This window comes from Plutella xylostella, chromosome 5 (genome assembly GCF_932276165.1).
Source record: "Plutella xylostella chromosome 5, ilPluXylo3.1, whole genome shotgun sequence".
NCBI lineage: Eukaryota > Metazoa > Arthropoda > Insecta > Lepidoptera > Plutellidae > Plutella > Plutella xylostella.
This window is the reverse complement of record NC_063985.1, coordinates 9,076,303-9,101,412: the sequence shown is the minus strand read 5'-3', so window position 1 is coordinate 9,101,412 and position 25,110 is coordinate 9,076,303. Positions and strand designations below refer to the sequence as shown.

General features: G+C 37.8%; 4 protein-coding genes and 2 non-coding genes across 6 annotated transcripts in view; 4 read left to right on the top strand and 2 right to left on the bottom strand.

The window, feature by feature from the left end:
• Window positions 1-226: 226 nt before the first annotated feature.
• On the top strand, window positions 227-298 carry Trnah-gug. The gene has a single exon. It is a non-coding gene; the product is annotated as a tRNA-His (tRNA).
• Window positions 299-1,870: 1,572 nt separating this feature from the next.
• On the top strand, window positions 1,871-3,259 carry LOC105382575. Its single transcript, XM_011552479.3, has 3 exons — window positions 1,871-2,025; window positions 2,402-2,492; window positions 3,051-3,259. Exons 1-3 carry the CDS (start codon window positions 1,917-1,919, stop codon window positions 3,181-3,183), a joined length of 333 nt encoding a protein of 110 aa, XP_011550781.3. The 5' UTR covers window positions 1,871-1,916; the 3' UTR covers window positions 3,184-3,259.
• A 1,156-nt stretch (window positions 3,260-4,415) lies between these two features.
• On the top strand, window positions 4,416-13,166 carry LOC105382573 (calcium and integrin-binding family member 3). The gene is made up of 5 exons (XM_011552477.3): window positions 4,416-4,605; window positions 5,203-5,237; window positions 6,696-6,813; window positions 11,290-11,417; window positions 12,905-13,166. The coding sequence occupies exons 1-5, from the start codon at window positions 4,555-4,557 to the stop codon at window positions 13,140-13,142; spliced, it is 570 nt and encodes a 189-aa protein (XP_011550779.1). The 5' UTR covers window positions 4,416-4,554; the 3' UTR covers window positions 13,143-13,166.
• A 339-nt stretch (window positions 13,167-13,505) lies between these two features.
• Trnah-gug lies at window positions 13,506-13,577 on the bottom strand. The gene has a single exon. It is a non-coding gene; the product is annotated as a tRNA-His (tRNA).
• A 1,554-nt stretch (window positions 13,578-15,131) lies between these two features.
• Window positions 15,132-16,657, top strand: LOC105382572 (ubiquitin-conjugating enzyme E2 N). The gene has a single exon (XM_011552476.3). The coding sequence runs from the start codon at window positions 15,344-15,346 to the stop codon at window positions 15,797-15,799; it is 456 nt and encodes a 151-aa protein (XP_011550778.1). The 5' UTR covers window positions 15,132-15,343; the 3' UTR covers window positions 15,800-16,657.
• A 2,136-nt stretch (window positions 16,658-18,793) lies between these two features.
• The window catches only part of LOC105382612 (amyloid-beta A4 precursor protein-binding family A member 1), a 109,411-nt gene continuing 103,094 nt past the window's right edge, over window positions 18,794-25,110 (bottom strand). The window contains exons 21-27 of the mRNA XM_048633225.1: window positions 24,335-24,490; window positions 24,048-24,053; window positions 23,705-23,959; window positions 23,190-23,511; window positions 22,350-22,543; window positions 21,569-21,709; window positions 18,794-21,363 (exon numbers count right to left, since the gene is read on the bottom strand). Of these exons, the coding sequence (XP_048489182.1) occupies window positions 21,292-21,363; window positions 21,569-21,709; window positions 22,350-22,543; window positions 23,190-23,511; window positions 23,705-23,959; window positions 24,048-24,053; window positions 24,335-24,490 (1,146 nt within the window). The 3' untranslated portion in view covers window positions 18,794-21,291. The remainder of the gene's footprint in view (window positions 21,364-21,568; window positions 21,710-22,349; window positions 22,544-23,189; window positions 23,512-23,704; window positions 23,960-24,047; window positions 24,054-24,334; window positions 24,491-25,110) is intronic.

The window sequence follows — 25,110 nt, the reverse complement described above, 5'->3', positions numbered from 1 at the left end:
GTGTACAAAAGAATATTAATGAACTTTTAGCTGTCCTACCATACGTTTACGTTATCTGCAGCCGATCACCCAATACTGAGCGTTATATCACGGCCACATCAAAACTGGAGTACGCTCAGTCAAGCATGAAATTGCACAATGAATTGTGAAAGTGTTTGTTGCACCGATTGTAGTTACGAGTACGAGAGCAATCGCGGTTTTAACAACATAACTACCAGCTCCGGTAGCCGTGATCGTCTAGTGGTTAGGACCCTACGTTGTGGCCGTAGTAACCCAGGTTCGAATCCTGGTCACGGCAGTGCACTCACTGTCACGGCGGAGCAAAACTTTTGTTTCAGAGTTTTCTTAAAATATGTTGATTCGTTAAATACTGACTGAGCATCTACATTCATGTTAGGTATTCACCTCGCACCGACATAATAATAATAAATAATAATAATAAATAATAATAAATACAGACCGTGCTGAATTATTTTGGACATCATAATTTATCATCGTCTTATTTTCTGTTTGGTATATAACGAATTTACAGATTCATCGATGACGATGAGTTAACGACGAATCTATTTCAATGTCAAATCATATTTATAAGGGTCGCCATTCATCTTTCACTCATGGATGAATTATAACAAAATTTCCTTCCTATATGATACTGAAATATTGGTACTGATAACTAATATCGGTAGTAATTTTGAAGGCACTACCTGCTATGTTTAGGTGTTTTGTTCATGGAAAATCACGCAGCCAATCAAAAAGTTAAATTCGGAACAAATAAGTTGTGACATCATTAAGTACTTGAAGTTAGTTTAAATTCAGAATATTGGCTCGTCGTTAGTTTCCCTCGCGGATATTATAATTTCCTGCAGAAGTATTTCAGTTTCTCTTGTATATCTCTGTAGTTAGTATTACTTGTTACCTAACGACAACAACAAGTGCTGACAATGTACCATAAGTATCTAACGATAAAATTGTCGTAGCTTTCGCACTAAACAACGACGATTTTTTCAGCTAGCTCGGCCCAGGAAACCCTGAAATTCCTGGTAAGTACACGACCGAAACGTTTACCTATATACAATGAGGTGGGGAAATCCGAGGTGAAAGTGTTGTTCAACCTTGACGTATTTTGAACAAACTTAAAAAAGGTAACGTAACGTAACGGTAGGTATATATTACTAACTATGTATTACTAACTAGTTCTATTTTAATTTAATTTAGATTGAGTTGATATTTTTATACAAAATTAGCTGTTTAATTGCTCATATCTGCCAAAGATTGTACACGAAAATTCACGAGTTTTCATAGTTTTATTCAATAATTGTCGTAGTCAACATCGAGTGAAAACAATTTAAAACTATTGGATCTTAAGAGAAGGTAAATCAAGAGCAATAAGATTCCTTATGACGCGTATACATTACATGCATTATGCCATAGAACAACGACGCGGACTCGGGTGTCATTATGCGCTTCAGGACATAATTTATACACTTCAGTAGGTCTAGTACAGGTTTGTTAGATTGTCGGAAACTATAAAAGTTTACGTTTTCTCGCAATCAATGTGGCGCCTCTAACGCAAACTATCATGCAACTTTTGACTGATAATGTATGCAGATGACAGAAGAAAACGTAAACTTTTATAGTTTTCAAAAATTGAAAAACCTGTACTAGGCGGGCAGTTTCAGCCTTCAAAATTTAACTTGTCTCGCAACTTATTGATTTTTTTCCGACGATCTTCGCTGAGTAGTTGTAGGTATATCAAGTACCTATCTAAGTAATCTGTATTTATCTTTATGGCATCGCAAGCCGACCTCTGTTTATCGCAATATAAGCATTCTCATCTCATTTAATATCAAATAATACTGTACAAGCCGAGACAATCTGCCATTGATGTGTTTCATTATTCATTATCCGTACATATTATGTGCTGTGATAGAGTGACCTTTTTATCTAAGTTTTCGATTACAATGAACACTAGTTGCTGTGTTGTGATACTGTTAATGTTTACAAACATTGTGATTGTGTTAGGGGGTTAGTCGTTCAAAGTGTTCACTCATAAAAGTATTTATTTGATTCACAATTTTCAAAGTGGCAGAGGCAGTTTTGGCACAATATCTAGATTTATAGATTAATGACTTTGCATAAAATATAATGAAATCTAGTCACGCCATGGCAATAACAAAGCTAGCCATTTCTTCAGATTGACATCCAAATACCAGTCCCCGCTGCACGGATCGGTTATCTACGTAGATAAACGTCACTATAACGCGATTCGTTATAAATACGGAGCTGTGATTAGCAGGACGCTGATTTAACAAGTTTATCGACGTCGATAACCCGTGTAGCGGCATCCAGGTGGATTTTATGAACAAACACTTTATTTTAACTTACCTACACATTTTTTCAGGCGCGGAGCCTTCAGAATGTGAAAATAAACCGAGTGAAAAGCACTGCATTGTCGAGTACTCGTCGCGGTATAGAGTCAGACACACGCCCAGGTAAACAATGTTTAACCAAGGTAGTGAAATTTATTCATCTGAAACCCGGGAAATACTTTATTTCCTAGTTCAGAGAGCAATTTATCTAGTCTACTTATAGCATTAAGATTTGACCTATTTTTGTTAAAACATTACCAAATAGTTTATTCTGAATAAATATTATTAAAAATTTGTGAAAGAGTAGGTAATTTTCAAGTTTGTATAGCAGAGTAAGTATCTGCTTTTACAAACGTAATGAAGTATTTTTTCGCAGGTCCGTTGATTAATTAAATGTGGTTTGGATTTTTGGAGATTGCTAAATTCTGAGTTGATATTTTATATATTTCGTGAATTACTATCTTATTATTATTGGATTAGGGTAAATTGGTACGCCTATAGTGGGTATTTCCGTCAAAGATAGCAATGATTCCCTGCAAACACACATAATCATAATCCATTAATTAATCGACGCTGGCAGACAGAAGAACATTATTTATCCTTAATGATCCACTATCTCAATACACGGGATAAAAGGAGGGTAGATATTTCATATTTCATTTATTATACACATATTTCCAGGTATATTTACGACTGGGCCACCAGAAGGTGCATAATGCTTCGCTGGGCCAGCTACTGCCCTCTGCCGGCGGGCAACAAAAACAACTTCTTCAGTGAATCAGAGTGCTACTTTCAGTGCGGTGGATGGGCCTGAATATTGCAGAGTAATGAAAACCGTCCCGCTATTAGTAAAAGTGTTGCACTTGCATTAACCAACACTGAATACTTTATACATTATAATAATAAAGAATACTTTATACATTATACATTTGCATGAAAATAAAACTTGTTTCATGTTTTAATGACTTTTTCTCAGTTACTTTAATATATTTTTGTTAAACGGAGATGACAGAGCAGTGATGTAAAATCGAACATAGGTAAGTACGTTATTTAATTGTGAATATTAATATAATGACTTCAGGGTTTCTTAGTTTATTTGAAGTGTATAATTAGAATAAAATATTGTCATTGTTGTTTTTCAGTTGAAAAAAACCCCAACAAATCATGATAGGTACCTACTTAGCAAAGACCTAATAAAGACGAGACACGGGTGGGGCGCTTAATGGCCACCTCAACTATATTAATGTAGACCGAAGTGTCTCATAGAATAGAAAAGTTACTTTGGGTATATTGTTTGTGATCAGTGATGTACGAGTACCTATGTAGTTTATGCTTACATATTTATTTCGTAAAAAAATATCCATGTAAACAGCGAACCCAGTAAATTAGTTTTACTGAAAGTGATTAAATTTACATAGGCAACATTCGAATTATATCCACGCTTTATTCGTAATTAACTAACACACTATCAAAGGTAAATATTTCAAATTGGTTTTGATCCGCTATGTTTGTATGAGAATTATATACCGTGGTACACTGTTATGTACTGAAAAAGATTTCGGCGATTTAGGCAGCTGTTGCTGTTTATTCGGATGTTAAGTTTTAAAACCAAGTTACTAAACCTATAAGTCAGGTTTCAGTCTGAATTAATTCTTATAAATATATTTCTAAGAATAAATTCGGATCAATACATACTTAATAAACCGTAGTTTACCTTAAATTTTGGATATCCGGCCTTGACAGAAAGAAAGAACGCATTTTGAGCGGTTACATGGAATTAATGATGCCTACTTAGGTATATTTTTCCCCATCGGGATCCGATAACGAAAGTCTAATATTTGTGACACAATTACAGGTATCTTCATACATATGTATGTATGAAAGACTGTAAGCACATCAAGATTAAGTCGACGCAAAGTCTCTCCCATAATATGTTAAGAAACAGCGGCACCGGCAGTATGCTATTCTGAAAAGAGCCGTAAACCTCACAAGCTATCACTTCTATTCAAGCACAGCTCTACGTGCGTCACACCTTAATCCAAGTATTATTTCATTCAGCCAGTGTTTCGTGGGTCGCTTGCGGCAACAGGCTGCTTTTTATACAGCCCTTTGTCACCACACAGAGGCTTTTTTATTTGTATACCAATAAGGACCGTATTGCAACCACACTGGATACCACACAAGCATGGGGAATAAAATTGTGACATTCACTGAAAAACAACTTGAGGATTATCAGGTTTGTGTTTCCTTACAATATTAAGAGTAGTTACTGACCTTATTATGGTTAGGATACCTAAGTTTAGTAGAGACCTAGATACTTTTAATAATAAACAAACTTGAAAGTAGAAATATCTACCTACCTTGTATTGGTTCAGTTACCAAAAGGTAGGTCAGAATTCTTACATATTTTTTGTAACTTTTAATCTAAAATACTGAAGTATCTAATTAATGTTTCACAAACCCGAAGCCCCATTTTTTGCTGAAACATGAATTCATTTGCTTTGAAAGGTTTCTCAGACTGATTGCTAAATATTACCTCACTGGTCGGGGTTAAAAATCAAGACCATTTGGATTACTTTTGTAATAAAAACCTACCATAATTTTCAAAATTAAAACTAAGGCTAGGGCGTCTTTTGCTGTACGTTAACGAGCCATGTACTATGTACGACACATATTTAAGGAGGAAATAAAATATACGAGTACTTATCTAAAAACTTAGTATATGTATGCTTACGCTCTGTTCTTCGATAATTTACTTATACTACTGCATTTTTTTATACTTGGCATAAAAGGTAAACAATCTTAATATTGGTACTACTTACTTCACTTACAGGACTGTACATTTTTTACAAGGAAAGAGATACTTAGGTAAGATTAGAAAAAATATTATGTTATAAGTACGTGTGGGTAGGCATACTTATATATTTAATTAATTAGCAAATAAAACTCCTGTACCATTACAGGAGTAATATGTACTTCTAGGAAATGGTCTCTATCATATGTGTGTTATGTTCCCATTATATAAACAACAACGGTTCGTATAGTTTGTACATACCTGCATATCAATACCTGTATAGGTCATGGATTTAATCCCAGTTCGTCGATCCCTCTACTAGGCACATGATCCAATTTGTTAATTAAATTATACTCACCAACGAAAAATCCATGTACAGTTTGTTCCAAATTTTATACATTAAACGCCTCCTACACAACATTCTGTGCTGCCCAAAGGTATCACCAAATGTCCTGAATTAATGCTTCTGAAATATTAATTATGAGAAATAATTAATGCTATGATTGAATTGTGGACAGTGGCTGCTATTGGATGATTGACAAATAATAACAGTGCTGAATTGAGGACAATGTTAATATGTAAATAAGTATGTTTCACACGCGGCCTTTTGACCCCACACATATTAGCCTGTACCTAATATGGGTTTCTACATTCTACACAAATTAACATAGGTAGATTGTTAAAACAATAACCAGACTAGGAAACCAAAGGTATCTAAAATACATAGGTACTTGGCCAGCTATTCTCCTTATTTAGCTATATTATGAATTCCTTATTTGGTATTTAGGTATTCATATCTATTTTTATCGCTTTAAAAATAGGAATAATCGAAGTCGTGAAAAATTCACCTATTACCTACTACTTACAATCTACCTACTTCACACAAAGTGCAGCAACCATCTTGAACCACGTGCCGGCATTCTCACGGTTGGACGTGTGTCCCCAGTCCACTTAAGGAGTCTACACACCAAACCCGCCGACCCGCCGACACAGCCCGGCGGCTTGGTGTCGGCGACCCAAACCCGCCAACCCGCCAACATGTGTCATGGGGCTGTGTCGGTGAGTTAGTCGGCGGCAAGAAATCAGTACAACTTTTTTAGTTAGTGATTGCAGTGTGTACGAACGTGGAGTGTCGGCGGGCAACTGAGCGTGCGCGTACGCAAGTCGCCGGCCATGCCGCCGACTTGCACGCGCGGGTACGAGTCGCCGACATGATTCTTGAAACAAAGTCGCCGACACCAAGCCGCCGGGCTGTGTCGGCGGGTCGGCGGGTTTGGTGTGTAGACTCCTTTACATCAACATTGTATCCGCAACACAGCCTGAACTATTGTATCTACGTGATACCTGTGTATTCATCACATACATTGCCTGTATGGATTTAGTTACCTACTGAGCTAATCGTATTATTGAGCGTCCATCCCGTACCTACCTTAGGTCTCCTCCTTACGACCATCTAATCAAGGAGGATAAACCCTCTTTATGTGATCAATTTGTAATAGGTAGATATTAATTTACTTTCTTTTCAATTTCAGGGTTTTCAAAAGGTTCCGCGAAGTGAATCCAGACTTGGTGCCGAAGCGAATGACAGAGAACCAGGCGCAAACCATCGCTGTACCAGTGGAAGAGATCGAGAAATTACCTGAACTTAAGGTAGTTATAGAACTGAACTGTTAATTTATCATGACGGTCATCATAATCGTAGGAAATAAAAGTTAGTGCCAGTTTCAGCATAAGATTAGTTTAAGGCTGTCACTAAAGCTGGAAGAAAATCAGAATCTGTCAAATCTAGTGAGGGGGGGTTGAGGTATGCGGGGCGTTCTACGGACAATGACATGAAATTTTAACATAGTACTCGAAAACATAAAAGTGAAGACATGCCACTTTGTTAAAAATATACTAAGTAAGTAATATTGTTTTGTGATACGAAAATATTTATTTTTATTTGAAAGTATTTTTAATATTTAATAATTAATTATATATAAAGTCGTACCCGTGCCGATATTTATACAGGTTGTTGCAAAAAGGGTTTAATACTATGCCGAAACCTACGTGTGCAGCATGTTATTGATGTTATTTCTAAGCCAGGAAATGAAATCAGAATGTAAAAAAATCGCGAAAATATTATCAGAGTTTAATAGTTCAGGGTGTTGTATTAAACTCTGCCCCCGTGTAATAAAAAAAGTATAGTTAGCCGAAAGGGCGTTACTCAGGCGTCACTCTGAAAAACTTTTATCCTACGTAATTTTTTATATTCATGAAAAAAACGCTTCTTCATATAATTTTTTTTTGGTCACGTGACCTTTTAGTTAGACGACCTGTTTTTTTTTTGGTGTTTCAAAAGCAGAACAGTAGTTTGCAGAACTCTGCATATACAGGGTGTCACAAAAGGTTACGTAGCTGGCAAAGGGATATGGGGAGGTCACCAGAAAAATAATAACATGTAAGTACCCCCGCAAGGGAGTACATTAGTACAAGGCGAGAGTGTGTATTTTTTTTTTTAAGTACTTATGTGTATTTGGGATATGATAGAAATAATATTTTTGTTTCTTAAAAACCAAAAAATTTACACCTTGCTGCGCTCTTTTGCTCACTGTAAGTACACCTACAAATATTGCTGTATTAAAAAAAACGGTTTTGTTATAACGATTATAAAAAAAAAGTTATTTTCATGTCAAGGAGTCATTTACCTAATTACGATTTCACTCAACAGCAGGTGAACTGAAAAAATAAGTTCTAGTTCTATCATCACTTTAGATCGCAAACATTGTAACTCCACTTTTCTCGGCGAAAAGTACTCTTTGGTGTCAATAGAAACGTTTTTTGAATTCACATGTTTTCCTCTTTATTCGAAAAAAAAAACTGTATTCCGCATTTTACCATTTGTTTTCCTCTAAACCCCAAACCGTGATTTTTAAACAAGAAAACTTAGTAATTATACCCTTTATTCTCATATACAACGTGCGATGTAGGCGAACGTGAACGAAAACTATGCAATAAGCCTTTGTTTTTATTACTACTTTAGTAAATTACAATAACATACTCAACAATGTTAATTTTTTTTTGCAATGTTATGTTGTTAAATTAAGATCTAATATTTTATTAACATGAAGTTACTTTCAACTTTTTTTTGCATCTATGCGTCGAATCACAGCATGACGGCTGCTGCAGCTTCCTGCTGTCCTGTCCTCCAACCAATCCCACCAGTACTGCAGGTTGCGTCGAATACGAGCCATTCTCTTCGACTTGACAAGACAGGTGCTCCCGGAAGGATCATAGATCGTACCGTATAGAGGCAACGGACTCCTTTGCAACAGCCCCCCAGATTCGGAAGTAGCCCATGCACTGCATGGCGAGCACAGCTGCAGCAATTTTTTCGTACTGAATCATTGGGATGTCATCCCCGAAGGAGGCTCTCAGCCTACCTCACGACCTGTGTGACATTAGAAAAATGCACTGTGCTAACGCCGTTTGCGAGCTTGATTTGCAGGACCGCGTTGTATGCCAAGTTCCACAGCAGAGGGGTCCAAGACCTACCGCTGTGGAACTCCGCAACTGAACTTCTTCAGTGAAAACAAACCCTCTCTTTTCGCATCCTTAATGTACTTGTTAGACACGTATGACCTCTGTCAATTTTCTGCAGATAAGAAGACAAGTGATGGTATACAAGAGCCGCCCTAAAGGTTCGCCCTCTAGGGGATAGAGTTGAACGCGGTTACTATTTTTAAGCAAACAGCCAGCGCAACAACTCGCCCGTGGTTCTTATCCTGCTCCGACAGTGAACGAACGCAAAGTATTGTACCCACTATTCGAATCCGCATTTCGGATGCCAAACTGACTGTCCGAAAGGTCGAAACCGTACCACCACAGAGGTATGACTCGTTCGAAGAGCTTATCAGGCTCTTACAGCAATCAGATGTGTCGGTACACTGAAAGATAATCTACAGGCCTGCTTTATTTATTTAGGAGCACTAATGGCCTCCTTTCAGTCATTGAGTCACTGGCACTCAGGCTGCGGTTGAACAGGAAGATAGACTGTCTAAACAAATCATTTTTAGGCTAGTTAAAAAAAACTTTAGGTGGGTAGTATGCCAACTAGAACTACAAATAAAACAGTATTTTTGTCTCCTCTAAAATTTGGTCACGAGGAGTTACGATGATTACGATCTAAGGTGACGCTGACGATATTTTATACAAGGTATTGAAAAAAGGGTATAAAGCTTAGCCAAAGGTGGATTTAGGTGCCATTCTGATCCACTTTTCTTCTACAATTTTGAAAATTCACGTAACAAAACCTTTTACATAGAAACTTATTCGATCACGTGACTTTTTACTATAGAGACCGAATTTTTTTTTCGAGAATTTCCAAAACTTGGAGAACAAAAGTTGTTCAGAATAACCCCTGAGTCAAACCCTTTCGGCACAGTATACCCTTTTTGCAACATCCTGTATAGGTAATATCAGGTTTATAAAAGACCTGGGCCTGTAGAGTGAGACTCGGCATGGGGAGTCATAATTTATAGATCTTTTAGGTTGCAGTGGCGAATGGGCACTGGTAGCCCTGCCCTTTTCTATAACTATAACTATAGGTAATTTTATGGCAATTTAAAAATGGTATAACATTTATCTATTTGAAAAAATAATTAAAAATATACATTACCTATCACCCTAATTTAAAAAAAAAATTCAGCCCTTACTTTAAACTTATAACACCCCTCTATTTCCTTCAGGGGTTAAAAAACCTGTGTATTTAATATTTTCTTATGAGTTTTTTTTTAAAAACTAGGCTCTTACATATTTGTACATAATATTATGCGGTATTTTATTCCACTTGTAACGCATAAAATTCATAGCTACAGTAAACATTTCATTTTTTTCATGGCGAGATACAGTCGCACTTAACCGCTTTTTTGCAAAGCTTGTTAAATAGATTTAAAAAATTATGTAAATTTTAGATTTTCAATTTTTAAAAATACTTACTTATTTTTAACAACCTGTAGTGTACAGACTACCACATCTTAAAATATATATATTTTTAATTAACTACGGTTTTTGGTTTCAAATAAAACAAATTATGAACTTACTTTTCAACACCCTGTATATTGTGTAGCTTACCTACCATACACAACCGTTAAAATAAAATAAATTACCCCTCAGAATATAAACAGGCTCGCGCTTTGGCATACTGCATTGACCGTATAGTTCTTATTCGGAGAATCTAATTAGTGTCATTATGTGCAATGTTTACCTTTATCTATGCATCTGTAACTCTATAGTAAAAAATGTAAACAAATCGAAAAGGCGAAATGTTTTCTAAGAATTTTCGGCTTTTCTGCATCTAAAATGATTAGAAAATTAACTTTCCATAGCAAATGCATATGTATTATAATACTTGTAGTCATAATTTGTTGATTTAATCAGTTTTTGTGAAATATTTGATAAAAAATAAAATGGCGTGGGTATCGCTCCTAACAGGCCGCCACCAGGGCGACGACTGAAGAAATCGGAAATCTGTCACGGTGTCATCATTTTTAAACCGGAATTTATTAGTTTTTTGCAAAAAAAGTTGACTTCTGGTCCATTAAATCCAACTCTTTAAGGTAACTTTGTTAAGAATTTAATTACCTACACATACATATAAGATTCCATGAAAATGGGCCCTCTGATTTCGAGGGTTTTTTCATAATAAGTCAAAAAATGGCAAAAGACATGGTGTGTTTGCAATTTTTTTTAACATACTTATTATAATCCTGCACCAATTTATAAGCAACTAACATGTTCAGTATTCCCTCTGCTACAAAATATATTTTTATCAATGTGATAGAAGCCACCGTTTCTCCAATCTAATCAAGTATATCAAGCCGACTTTAGCATTTTAGCTTTAGGGATCCCCTTAATGACGGCGTCTGCGTCTGCATCATGGAACATTTAACAGCGCATCAGAATATTAATCTACCTCCCTAAAAACGTACCTAAATATTTTGATCAAATTCTACCCACTATGGTATTCGTTGTTAAATTCTGGGAACGTTTAGCAACTTTGATAGTTTTCCCTACTAAGAAGTAAGAGTTACTGATGTAAGTACATAATAATGGATGAAAATAATATGAATTGGTACATAATTCCAGGAGAACCCGTTCAAGCGGCGCATCTGCCAGGTGTTCTCGCACGACGGCTCCGGGAACCTCACGTTCGAGGACTTCCTCGACATGATGTCCGTGTTCAGCGAGGCCGCGCCCCGGGACATCAAGGCTTGGTGAGGACTGCCATGTGATAAACTTAAGAGTATGACCAGTTGCCGCTCCAGTAGCCGCTGTACGGGTTCGTTATCGACGTCGATAAACGTTACCCGATATAATTCGCCATAAATGCAGCACTGTGATTAGGAAGCGCATTAAACGAGTTTATCAACGTCGTTAACAGACCCATAAAGCTGCCGCAGCTTGGTAGATGCTTATAGTCCGGTTGTGTAGCATGTCTCACTATGCATTTGAGGAGCTATATTTTCAATTATACTACTGTGTTACAACTGTTACTTTACTACCTTAGTGAGCTAATCCATACACATACCTATTAGTAGTGTATGTTGAACTCGCAAGTATGCGTGGTGTTTTTTAAGAGGATTTTCCGAAGGCCGTTCAATTGTAGTTATAGAAATACTAGATACACTGGAAAATATTCACGGCGATACTATGTAATAAAAAGTACTTATTATCATTACAGAAAAAAAAGTTCCAATTTACTTTTATTTTTTCACGGTCGGTCTCATTATGAAAGTACTTAATTTATGAATTCTTTAATAAAATACCACCCTGTATAAGTAGCAAGGCTTTGGAGTCAGTCGATAATGAGATAAGAAAACTGGATATCTTACACTGATCTGATGTTCCATTTTATAAATTGAATGCCATTTTTGGCACAGAATGCCGCTCGTAGCGGTAGGAAATGTAGATTTGCAGATAGCGCCCGCATGGCAGGCGGCTGCGGTCAGGGATTGCTAGTTTGTGAACATTATCAGTTCTGGACTTGTTCATCGTACATGCAACATATGTTTAGATAGTGGTTATGTCTACGTAGGTGTAATCTTCATAAGTATCTATACATCTATAGGTACACTTTTGTGCTCGTCATAGACATAATTATGAAGCTAAGCGGAAGGAAGCGGTATTTTTCATCCGTTATACATATTCTAGTTAACAAAGTAACTAATACTTTTATAAAGTTCTATTAAATGAGTTTTATATATACCTAAATAATGAATATAAGTACCTAAAGTATGTTATTCTGGAACCATTAGAGCTGTGAAAAGCAAATACGTGGTAAACATTTTCCAGGAATTTCCGCCAAAGCTCTCGGGCGAAAAAAAGTTAAATATTATTAAACTGCATAAGTACCTACCTGCCTAGTTCCTAGCAACAAACTGTTTCAGAAAGGATACTAGGAAAGTAGAAGGAAGTTATATAGAACTTGCGGTTCTTAACAACTGTAAAGTTTTCCTACAAATTTTGGAACAGAATAACTTTGTAATTCCTTGAGGTGAATCGGTCCGTTTTGTTTTGTTTAGCAAAAATGAGTTTTTTTTAAATAATGACGATCGTTTTGACTTTAACATTAACATCTATAAGTTTAAATATACCTAGTAGGTACGAGACTACGTTAGTTCATAGATAGTTATAAGCATGCTATAAAGGTAGGTACTTACTTACCTAGCTCGTCTATTCAAATCAAACATCTCCTTACCAGGTACGCCTTCAGAATCTACGACCTGGACGACGACACATACATCGGCCGCGAGGACCTGCTCGAAGCCACGCGGCTGCTCAGCCGAGGAGAGCTGCATCCTCAAGAGCGAGACGAGATAGTGGCCAGCGTGCTGGACGAGGCAGACGTGGACGGCGACGGGAGACTCTCCTTCATGGACTTCGAGCACGTGGTCGTGAGGGCGCCGGACTTCCTCTCCACGTTCCATATTCGAGTGTGATTTTGAATAAAGTTTGTCTGTGGTCGTGGTTTGTTTTCTGGATTTGGGGTTTGGTTTGGGTTTAGAACCTTTTTGGGGATGGTAGAATAGGTACTCAGGTATGATTTATGAGGCGAGCGGTAGTAGGTAGGTCCTACAAAAAAATAGTCTACACTTATGGTAGGGTACGTAAGGGGCAGGCAGCTGACTGTACCTATGATGAAAATAAACAGGGATAAGTGAATAGACTTATGTTTTCGTTCTTCCTATAAAAATCGGGCGTTTTGACGAGCGTATTTGAGTATTTTTTGTTTTGATCTGTGTCATGTGGGATGGTAAGAAAAAGAAACAAAAGAAAATCTCCGCCATGACAGTGTATGACACTGCCGTGACCAGGATTCGAACCTGGGTTACTACGGCCACAACGTAGGGTCCTAACCACTAGACGATCACGGCTACCGGAGCGATAAGAAGCACTTCGAAATAATTCATGATTATTGAACATTTTACGTAAGAAGGTATACTTAATTCATACCTTTCACCATTCTGCAACGTAACGATAAGACGAGTTAATTTTAATTGGTAGTACTTACCTACTTAAGCACCTACAGATTTATTGCTTTTGAGCATGTTTAGGTCGGTAAATCGGTACTCGGTAGGTATAATTACTACTTGTACTTACCTATTGTACGATCCTCCGCATCTTCTGGCCGAACACAATCCGGAACGTTGACCTGTGGAACGTGTGTAAGCAGACCTCCATCGAACAAGAAATCGCATTGCGAAAATGGAGATGGATTGGCCACACAATCAGAAAAGGAGCCGAGAGCAAAGCGACCATTGCCTTCGAATGGAAACCGCCTGGCGGCCACCGCAGACGCGGTCGCCCGGTGCACACATGGCGGCGCACAGTGGACGGCGAGCTGCGAGCGCAAGGCCTGAGCTGGACGGAAGCCAGAGCGGTTGCTGAGGACAGAACGGCGTGGCGCACGCTTGTAAAGGCCCTCTGTACCACCGGGGTACCATAGGACAGCAACAACTTACCTATTTTACAAGTACCTACATTTATATTCATCTACACTACAGTATCTGCACTCCACTTTTTATGTACCCATTCATTTCAATTAGTACCTATGACTTCTTAACTGGAAGAGAATGCTATTATTATCAATAAGTCCTGGGAGCAGCGTTCCCTGTAGGCAAACTGTCGCCAGTTACTAGACGCGTGTCCCTGCAAATTCTCCCTGTGGCCACGTGGTTCTACTGCTTCAGTCCGTCAACGTATAGGTATTTTTATATCTGTCACAATATTCAGTAAGTACCTAAGTACCTATTAATTACTATTTGCCAATAGGCTTCGAGGTCGAGCTGGTAAACGTAGCATTCTGAAAATTAGCATCTGTCCGGCAGTCGCCGCACTGATTTATTTGGGATTTGTATTTTAAGTAACTATAACTATAGTAATCGTACGGTCTGTCATGTAGGTATGGTATGAATCAGCAACGGCCGAGCAGCGACGCCAGCGACTATTAGTTCGCGGCTGTGTCTTGCCGACGCTTCCATATTATTATACTACCCTATGCTTCCCTACAAAGCAGTGCGGCGCAGTCAGGTAGCGACTGCCGAGTAGCGACCTCCGATCAGAGGCAGCTTCTATCGGAATGCTATCTTTAGAATTATTTCTGATTCTTCTATAGAGTTTTCCCCATGTAAACCCAACGTATAAAAATTATAGACTAGCGACATCTAGTGACGAGTAGCAAAACTTTTAATGTTTTATGTTCCTTTAAAAATGAATTCCTTTAGATTTATTTATAGACAGAAATTACATTTACACAAATCTAATTAAATTAAGCATGTTTAGGTATTGTCTATTTTTGTTAATTTTCGCGTGAAAATAATAAAAGAAATAAATCAAAGCTTAGAATATTGACTTCCTAACTATCGCTTTCATTAAATATGAACGTGACGATATCCGGATTTAATCTATGTCAATTTATTTTCTCTATGACTTGATTCTACATTCTCTATAGTCTGAAAAATTGAAGTGTCGCTTTTGTAGTGAATTTACAGCGATTTATCATGGATAAAATGCTACAATAATTCGATTAACGTGCCTCCATAATCATCTTTAATAAGTGCAGTGAATAGACTACTAGATATATTTACAATTATATGATTACTTGCCCATATTTGACAGTGCGCTAGACCGCATAATTAAAATGGCAGCCCTACCACGTAGAATAATCAAAGAGACACAACGACTGATGCAGGAGCCCGTGCCGGGGATCAGCGCGGTGCCCAGCGAGACTAATGCGCGCTATTTCCACGTGATCGTCACTGGCCCGGAAGATTCGCCTTTTGAAGGAGGACTTTTTAAACTAGAATTGTTTCTGCCAGAGGACTATCCCATGTCAGCGCCTAAGGTTAGGTTTATAACGAAAATATACCATCCGAACATAGATCGGCTCGGGCGCATATGTTTGGATATACTGAAAGACAAGTGGTCGCCGGCGCTGCAGATCCGCACCGTGCTGCTGTCGATCCAGGCGTTGCTGTCGGCGCCCAACCCCGACGACCCGCTGGCCAACGACGTGGCCGAGCTGTGGAAGGTGAACGAGATCGAGGCCATCCGGAACGCCAAGGAGTGGACGCGGAGGTACGCCATGGACAACTGAGGCGCCGGCTCACGCAGCGCCCCGCGACACGCCGAGTCGACCTAACCGATATCTATCATGATTTTAAGAGTGCAAGTTATGTTATCGACACCCTAGGCCGAGTAACTTGTGAAAAGACAATTGTGAAAATTTTTATTATTAGTGGGCACCGGCGCGGCTTCCTACACCGGTGTGGTGGCTGCCCCCCGGCCACACTGCGGGCCACACTCGCTAAGTTATCTTCTTGCATTTCTACTTAGCCTCGCTCCCTTGTTTGTATCTCAATGGTTTGTTATCATGAGACAATCATTGTTTCTCCCGTTCACATGTTAGCTGTGTTATGGTATTAGGTATGCATATTTTTACTGTCATTTCAATCTTAATGGATTCTCTCACCTGGAAACTTGAATGTGTATATATCATGGTTATAGAATTTGATTAATTTTATACAATGGATAGAATGAATTGTCACAAAGAAATCTTTGTAAGCAAAGCCTTGGTCTACTATCATCTTGTGTGCGAATGTTATGTACAGTTAGACAGTAAACAACCGAACAACTGTGTGATCTAACTGCCCTGTGCTGGGAGGTTATATCAAATTAGATTATCTGTTTAGTTATTATGCTTGAATTGTAAATCAGTTTATAGTAACAAAAGAGATCTCTAGCGATACTGAGTTTAAACTACTATATTTTCTTAAACATGGAAGCATTCTAGTTAATTTTTGCTGAATAAGCTATGTCAAATATTGATTTGTTGATTTCAGTAAGAATATTTTGTGTACTATTTTATGTCATGTATAAAAGTTATCATTAATTGTATTTATGTAAATTTAATTTGGCTTTGTGAGCAACTTCAAAATACATAATACAAAAGTAATCAATATTTTATTTACACAGGACCTTAGACTTAGAACTCCTAATCAATGGGTCCCAAGAACGTTTTATCTATGAATATAATATTAGCTAAAATATTACTTTTATTTTTCAAAAATGAGTACAAATTTGTTTTATTTACACATGAGGCCTGTGCTCATGGGACCCGTTGTCATTGTACCATACAAGTTAGATTTATTCTAAAGCTAAGTCTAGCTGTAACCTTTTTTTCATTTGTAATAAAGAAAGTCATTTAATACCTATTAAATTACTTCCTTTATTCTTTATTAGTATTGTAGTTTTGACCCTTGGCCTCCTGTAATCTGGCCATCAATATTATCTTTATCTTGAATTGTTGGCTCAGAGTCAGAGAAATACTTTCATTGCTTTCATCTTATTATATTAAGTTGTAGGTACTGACTGAAGTAGCCATCTACATTAATAAGACTATTATGACGTCATGTATGTAGGTGGGCTGAGTAGGCGATGGAGTGAATGAAACTGAACTGAACAGACTCGGACAGGATCCTGTTACAGAGGTAGAGGTTAATGACCATTCTAAATGACTGGATAATAATGGGCTCTAATGTTGGTTTTATGGAAAGTATATTTTTAGGTATTGTCATCAATAATTATGTAGGTACTTAGAAAAGTTAGATTGGTGTATGTATTTCTTTTGTTTTTGTTAACTAACAGAGGTCAAATTGAGGTCAGTGCTAATGGGCCAATGCCCGCCTTATCAAATCCAGCTATCTGTTCTTGATTTTAGACAACAACTTTATCAATCATTCATCCATTATTAACTTGTGTAACAATGGTATTTTATAAAAATCATTGACTTACCCTTGTCAGTGTGACCGCGGCTGGTGTAGGTTGATGCGTCAGCTGGCTGGTGTTGATTTGATGATTACTTATACTCAAAGAAATTCTTATCGCATCCAAAGAGAACTTCAGAGACGTCTACGGGATGACGAGTTCCGCTTTATGTTGTTTGATATAGGTACAGTGAAGAAAAGCGATAAATATACCTACCTCCCGCAAATACCTACATCCACATCTACTGACCAGTGATACATAGAGCATTTTTATTAGGGTTCCGTAGCCAAAATGGCAAAAACGGAACCCTTATAGTTTCGTCATGTCCGTCTGTCCGTCTGTCCGTCTGTCACAGCCGATTTACTCGGAAACTATAAGTACTACAGTGATGAAATTTAATGGGAATATGTGTTGTATGAACCGCTACAAAAATATGACACTAAATAGTAAAAAAAAGAATTGGGGGTGGGGCCCCCCATACATGTAACTGAGGGATGAAATTTTTTTTTTCGATGTACATACCCGTGTGGGGTATCAATGGAAAGGTCTTTTAAAATGATATAAAGTTTTCTAAAAAACATTTTTCTTAAAGTGAACGGTTTTTGAGATATCAGCTCTCAAAGTCGTAAAAAGTATGTCCCCCCCCCCTCTATTTTTATAACTACGGGGTATAAAATTCTAAAAAAAATAGAGGTGATGCATGCTAATTAACTCTTTCAACGATTTTTGGTTTGATCAAAGTATCTCTTATAGTTTTTGAGATAGGTTGATTTAAGCTACGGAACCCTTTGTGCGCGAGCCCGACTCGCACTTGGCCGGTTTTATTTCATAGACCTTGTGTCTAGTGTCGAGAGTATCGATTAAATATTCTGCAATGGCCAAAGCAGCAAAGGATGAAATAAGTACTTTCATAATTCTAATAGGTAAGTATCCTAATAAACTTCTACGACGGCCACACTGAAAGTCATCCTACTTATTCGCTGCCGATGCCAATTGACTGCTCTCTCAAACGATTGCCTCAGAGGAAAAAAGTAGGTAGGTAAGTAGGTACATTTAGCATACTGGTTTAGGCTTTAGGGTCCTTAATCGACACCCTGCACATATCATCTTTTTTATAGCACAGATAATCGGTGCCTGAAAGCGTGCTCGGTGCCGAGTAACGTACTCTACAAAATGTCCGGCGAACGCACGCACACCCTAGGCTGGGCAGTCAGCGACTGATACTATTCTGTTGAAAAAAGTATAGCATTGCAAGGTACCTACTTCTATATACCTTTTGTTACAGACGAGCGTATATGAAAAGGTGTATAAATAATAATTCTGATAAGTAAATTGTTCAGTTTATTCTTAACTTTAATGCAGACTAGAATAATACTCTTAGAACTGAGAACAACAACAGGTATTTCACATGTTACAGTGTTACTACAATATATCAGCATTCACAATAAAAGGCTATTTATTATCTGTGTTTCTCAATGTAAATAAAAATCTTATTCACAACAGCTAGCAATATAAAATTACATATCAGACTATATTATTAAAACATACACTTTATATAATATTTATTTAGATGAAGGAGCATGGCCAGGGTCCGTACATAGGAAAAGTAATGATTGGATACATCCAACTACACATTTATATTTTTTCGAACACATTAACAAGGGAATTAAAAATGTAGGACGAAAAGGTTCTTTATACAGAGGACACTGACCGGCGAATGAGTTACAGAAGAGGAAAAGGAACAATAATTAAGCTTTTACGAAATAGCGAAATCTTCATGGTTTACATATTTTCTAACATTAAGATAAAGGTAGGTATGAACATTTAAATACCGCCCTTCTTACTCAGTTATATTGTACGTATAGAAAACTCGTCCTCAGAGCGCTAAGCTTGGCTAAGAACATACATACATATAAGATACATAAGTATAGCTATAGGCGACACTATAAAATTTACAAAATATGATATATCTTTTGAGACGCTACACGAAATAATGTTATCATTTCTCATTATTATATAGCACTAATCAATTCTTTTCTTTATTTTGATCACTGTTCCTTGAGATACCTCCAGGTTCTCAACATCTGTGCGTGTGCACATATTTGAATCCGATTTGTCACAAAAATACTCTTGGTGGATGTCGAATGTTGAGAACTTCTGGTTCTACGTCTAAGCTATACATTACAGTAATAACGAATCAAAAGAGGGCTTTGAAATAATAGCGCAGAGTTAGAATTAACAAAACAAACTCAAGTAAAAATTAATCAGATCTACTAAAATATAAAAAATAACAAATCAAAAGCAACATCTTAGAAAAATATAACAATGATATTAAAATGGAATGGCTGACTTAAAATACTACTTACGATCTAACGTACCTGCTACATGTGCAATATTTCATATTCAAGCGATTAGTCGTAAACGAAATACGCATTCAATTTAAATGTAATAATATCAAGTAGGTATAGCAGGCACATTTTTATGACTACCTATGTGGTTAAAATAAATAAAATTATACAGTGATCATAACTAAGTAAATAGTTTTGTTTTGCGTATATATTATGCTACTTTAGTTAATTTAATATCGAACGTAAATGAGGAATAGATGAGAAATGACTAAAGATTTATATCGTGCTACCGCTGCTTTATAAATTGATGTAGGTAAAACAATTCAGGTAACCCAACTTGTAAATGCCGTAAGGTACAGTAGACGGATGCACACACATAATTTTGAAAAATTCCATACAATAAAACATAGTTTCTAGCAATTATACAATCGTTTACCTAAGCAGATATGAATGGTTTGATATTACAATATACAATCAGAATACAAATGGAGTTATGTTATACTTACAAATTGTCATGATAATTAAATTTAATATAAGTATTTCACTGTTTTGTACCCACAAGCATTTCATTAGTAACGTGTATTTTATGGTTCCAGTTACTAAAGTAAGTATATAAATATTTAATTGGAGATTTTATTATGTTTGAAATTATTATAAGTTGCTTTTTGACTGACAATGACTAAAATGTTTGTAAGCACAAAAAGTGTAGCTAGATAGAGAGATACAGAACTTATACAACTATAGTATCGTAGCCACGAAAGCATTGTAAGCATTCATAACTGAGATATCACGGTGATTTAAATGAAGTGTCATGAGCCGGATTGTGTTGGATCGTCAGGTCTCCACCAGACGATCCGGCCATAGATAGTTGTTGAGGATTGCTACTTAATTTTAATATTAATCTTCTTCCCAACGTGTCATAATATGCTAGCAGGTGTTAGGTATGTTACTATGAACCACAATAACCAATGCAGCAATGGCTAGGTATAAGGAAAAAACGTTTTTTTTGCTAATTATTTGTTAGCAATCCACAACAGTGACACTGATGCAAGTATGCGAGACGAAACCTAATTCTTTGAATGTTTGCGAATCACTAAATCTTCAAGCATATTCAAGCCACTTGTAAAAATATTCATTTTGATTCACTGCATAATCCCTACTTACAGTACAGTATCACTTTTAAGTTTAACCCGATAAAAATGAAAGATTTTATGCAGTGATACATTTCCATATTTAAATTTATAAATTGGTTTTTGTGATATAGCTTTTGTTTGGTGTATGCTAAGTTATGTAAGTCTTAGTAATTTCTATACGCTGCATGCTTTCCTAAATGACTTAGCTTAGACTAGCGGATAGCTGCCGTGTGTTAGCTGGACTTGGAGCTTTATGGCTTGAGTTTTCGGGTATGGTGTGCTAAGCTTGTGTGACTGATAGTCCGGTGGGTGAGGGCGCTAGGGGCAGGCACGTTCGGTGCTTATATGAACACGGGGTTCTCTTGACCGGTCAGCAAACGGAACATCGACGTCGGCATCGTCTTCATTAGGATCTGGAAAATAATTTGAAAATAATTTTAATGGTGTATCCCGTGATTGAACGTACATAATAGGTACTACACGTTTCTATTCCCTTTTTCTTATCTTTTTGCAAAAGTGGTATTGTGGGCAGAAGCAGAAATGGGGTGAGTCAACTCGTCATTTTGAACCACTTCGGTTCTAGTTTTTTTTTAGTGCACCCTGTATATGTGTATGTACCTCGCCCACGCTGGTGGCCAGCAGGTTGACGATGCGCTCGTGCGGCACGGCCACCACGGACTGCGAGTTGATCTCGATGATGCGGTGCCCGACGCGCACGCCGCCCCGCTCCGCTATGCCGCCGCGGAGCAGGCTGCAGATCTGGGGGGAAAAGGTTGTATTTAAGGCTTGATAATACATAAAAAATAGACATATGTTAGTAATCTATCTAATATATTATTATCTGGCTAGTGGCTAATATTTGACCACAGTAGCCCATTTTATTAAGATCTACGCGGGAATGCATTTTAATGACAGTAAACCAGAACAGCTATATATATATATAAATATTATATTTATGAAGTATTCGTGTGTAAATAATATAATTTTTATTTATCATTTCTTGTAATATGTATATTTTATGTATTTCTTTTAAGTTAATTATCAAGTGACTTTTTAGTTTTTCCTGCTTTCATATACTTATCTTTTTTTGCACCTTTTCACCTTTTTACTTGTACCTCCTGTAGGTTGGCTGGTAGAAAATGCTTTTAGCATTAAGTCCACCTTTTGTACACTTATATCTCATATTTGTGCAATAAAGTATTAAATAAATAAATAACAGCCGCTGTTCTATCCCGTCAATCTCACTTTCAATCTCATAACCCAATAGGGCGGATGACCAACTAACTGGAGAGTTATGCGCAGGACAAAGTATTTAGATGTACCGTCGCACCGACGCACTATTCAAGCTTTCAACACCAGGAGCAAAACCCAATCATAAATTAACTTAAAAACTACTCACCACACCATTCTGCACGCTGAACCCTAGCTGGTACTTGGTGTCCGGCCGTTTTATCTTGACCTCGACGACGGGCGCGCACGGCACCACGGTGAGTTTCACCACAGTCTGGTTCTTGGAGTTCTTGATGTACGTCTGGCAGGTGGACAACGGCAGGCCCACTAGACTCACGCCGTTGATCGCTATTATTTGGTCACCTGGAGTGAGGGTATTGGAAGTGTGAGTTGTGACCGTTGGGACTTTTAATTGGAAAGTAATATAATATATTAATTAGTGTAGATAAAAATTATATTCATAAAGTAATGGTCACTACGACTTCTGGTCGAAAAGAAGCTGTTTATTTTTTTATGAATAACGTTGTAAGTTATTTTCTTTTGCTTTAGGGCAAAAGTAGATCAGAAGTTTCTGAACCTGGGTTTTTGTTCACAAAAATACCTAGTGTTGTTATAGATAAGTATGACTTTGTAGGAATAATCAATAACAACTTTCATACCGACTAAACCTTGATTTGAATATTCATTAGTAAGACAGCCAAAATATGCTAATGCTGCTCTTATAAATAACAAACAGAGCTACCTACGTGTCGACGCAACGTGAAAGAATTATAAACTTTTAAGGTAGGAGGCGAATAATCTTGACTTTCTTACCGAAGTCCATTTCATCTTTTTTTAGTTGTTTGAAATTGTGCATCAACTAATATAAATATGCCTGCATGAGTTTCCTGGAAGATATCGCTTTTAGCGATAAGGCCGCCTTGCTTACTCTTTCTTTGTAACGTAATTTATATTGTGTGTGTTTCAATAAAGTTATATTGTATTGTATAAATAAAACAGCACAAATCACCTATATTAAGTTGCCCGCAGCGAGCGGCGGCGCCGGCCGGAGCGAGGTTCGCGATGACCACCGTCGGCAACATCGATCCCCAGCCCGACTCCACCACCACCACCCCCAGAATCTCCCCCTTGGTCTTCGGAACCACCACTTCCTTCTGCAACTCCTTCTTAGCGAACATCTGGAGCTCGTCGCCGAAAATCTCTTGGCTGTTTAAAACTTCTTGATAGTCCATTTCTTTGACGAAGCTGTGGTCTTCGATGCCGTTCGCTTTGAGGAACTCCATGTAGGCCACTTGGAAGGCCTGGCCGATCGATTGCGCTATAAACTGCGCCTGAAACGATGGACACTCAGATTTAGTCATATTTATAAACGTGAAAATTGAACTAAGTTATTTACTAGAAACGGATATATCGAGCTGCGTTTGAAAACGTCTGTAACTAAAACAAATTGGGGGAAACTGTGTTTCGCGAGCAAACAAAAGACTGTTATCAACTCATGCATATCTTTATGGCATTGTGTGTTACCTCTTCGCTTTCGAAAACGTGGCATATCATCTTGGGCGTACGGTTCAGTTTCGGCTGGTCGGAGTCGGTCTCGTGGGGCACGAATCTCCTTCGCGCCATGAGTACCACCAAGTCTCCGATATCGGCGATGTAGGATATTGTTCTGAGCGCGTGGTCCATCATTATTTCTTTGAGTTCCGTGTTTAGAACCATTATTTTTTCCGTTGAGATGAAGAGGTCAACTTCTGTGCTTGGCTGGTTTTCTCCTTCTGGCGCCTGGGGAATAATTACGATATTTAATTAAGTCATATCTTGCTTAAGATTGTGTGTTAGGAAGGTGTTATGAGGTTGATTACAAACTTACCAATGCCTATTAGAGTCCAAGGAAAGCGGTGAAAAAGGGAATAAAGTATTAATTTTGAAACAAATAAAATCTGTAGTCATATCTACAATTCTCTACTTGGTTACAAAAATAAACATTACATAAGTTTGGATTAATACGGCTGGCCTCACCAAATGCGAGTAGACGGACTATGTAACAGAAAAGTCACAATACCATACCACGCGCATTCGATTCGACCAATCCGACCAAAAACAAAAGAACAAACACCTAAACAGGCACAACAAACAAGCAACCGCCGGCCAAACCACCTTGATCTTAGTGACGGCTTCCTCCACCATGTTCTTTTTGGGCCGCTTCTTGCGCCTCCTCGAGTCCTCGTCTACCTCCACCGAGCCCAGGAAGGTGAGCCGGAAGACGGCCGCCGGCGCCGCGTACACGCCGGAGTAGGGCCCCTCGCAGCCCCACTGTGGGCAAGCCATGGCTAACCTCCTCGAGCGTCTCACATATCGCATCGCCTGTCTATGGTTCGGTTTGACAGTTCACGGATTTGTCTGTTTGATTCGGAGTTTGAAATTGGATGGGCGCGCGCGATTAGGCGGCGCGTGTCTTTTGTTAATGTGTTTCTAAATAGGTATGTTGAAATCGTAAATCTTCGTCTATGACATGGTATGGCATGTGAAACACGAATCTCCGAATCAATTTAAGCGGTTACCAAAGCAGGTTTTTCTTACAAATTCCCATAGATTTACTTATTTCCGTTTTCTTTTTAAATAATTATGATGTTCAATAAATCTGCGCAGAAGCAAGCAAACGCAATCAAACCACAAACACACGCGTATGATATGTGAGAAGCAGGCGAAAAATCCGTATTTTGTTAGTATGAAAGCAGACCTAACAAAAACCAACCTCAAGATTAGAATAAGAATGTTTGTCCAGTGCGTAGGCTAAGCTAGATAATCCGATGACAGATAGTCGATGTGCGTTTGTTTCGCGAGTTTGTTTGGCCACCTGAGCCGGTGTGAATCGGGGCATTACATGCTGTTTCGTGCTATAAAAGAATGGAAATAGTGCTTAAAGTCGATGG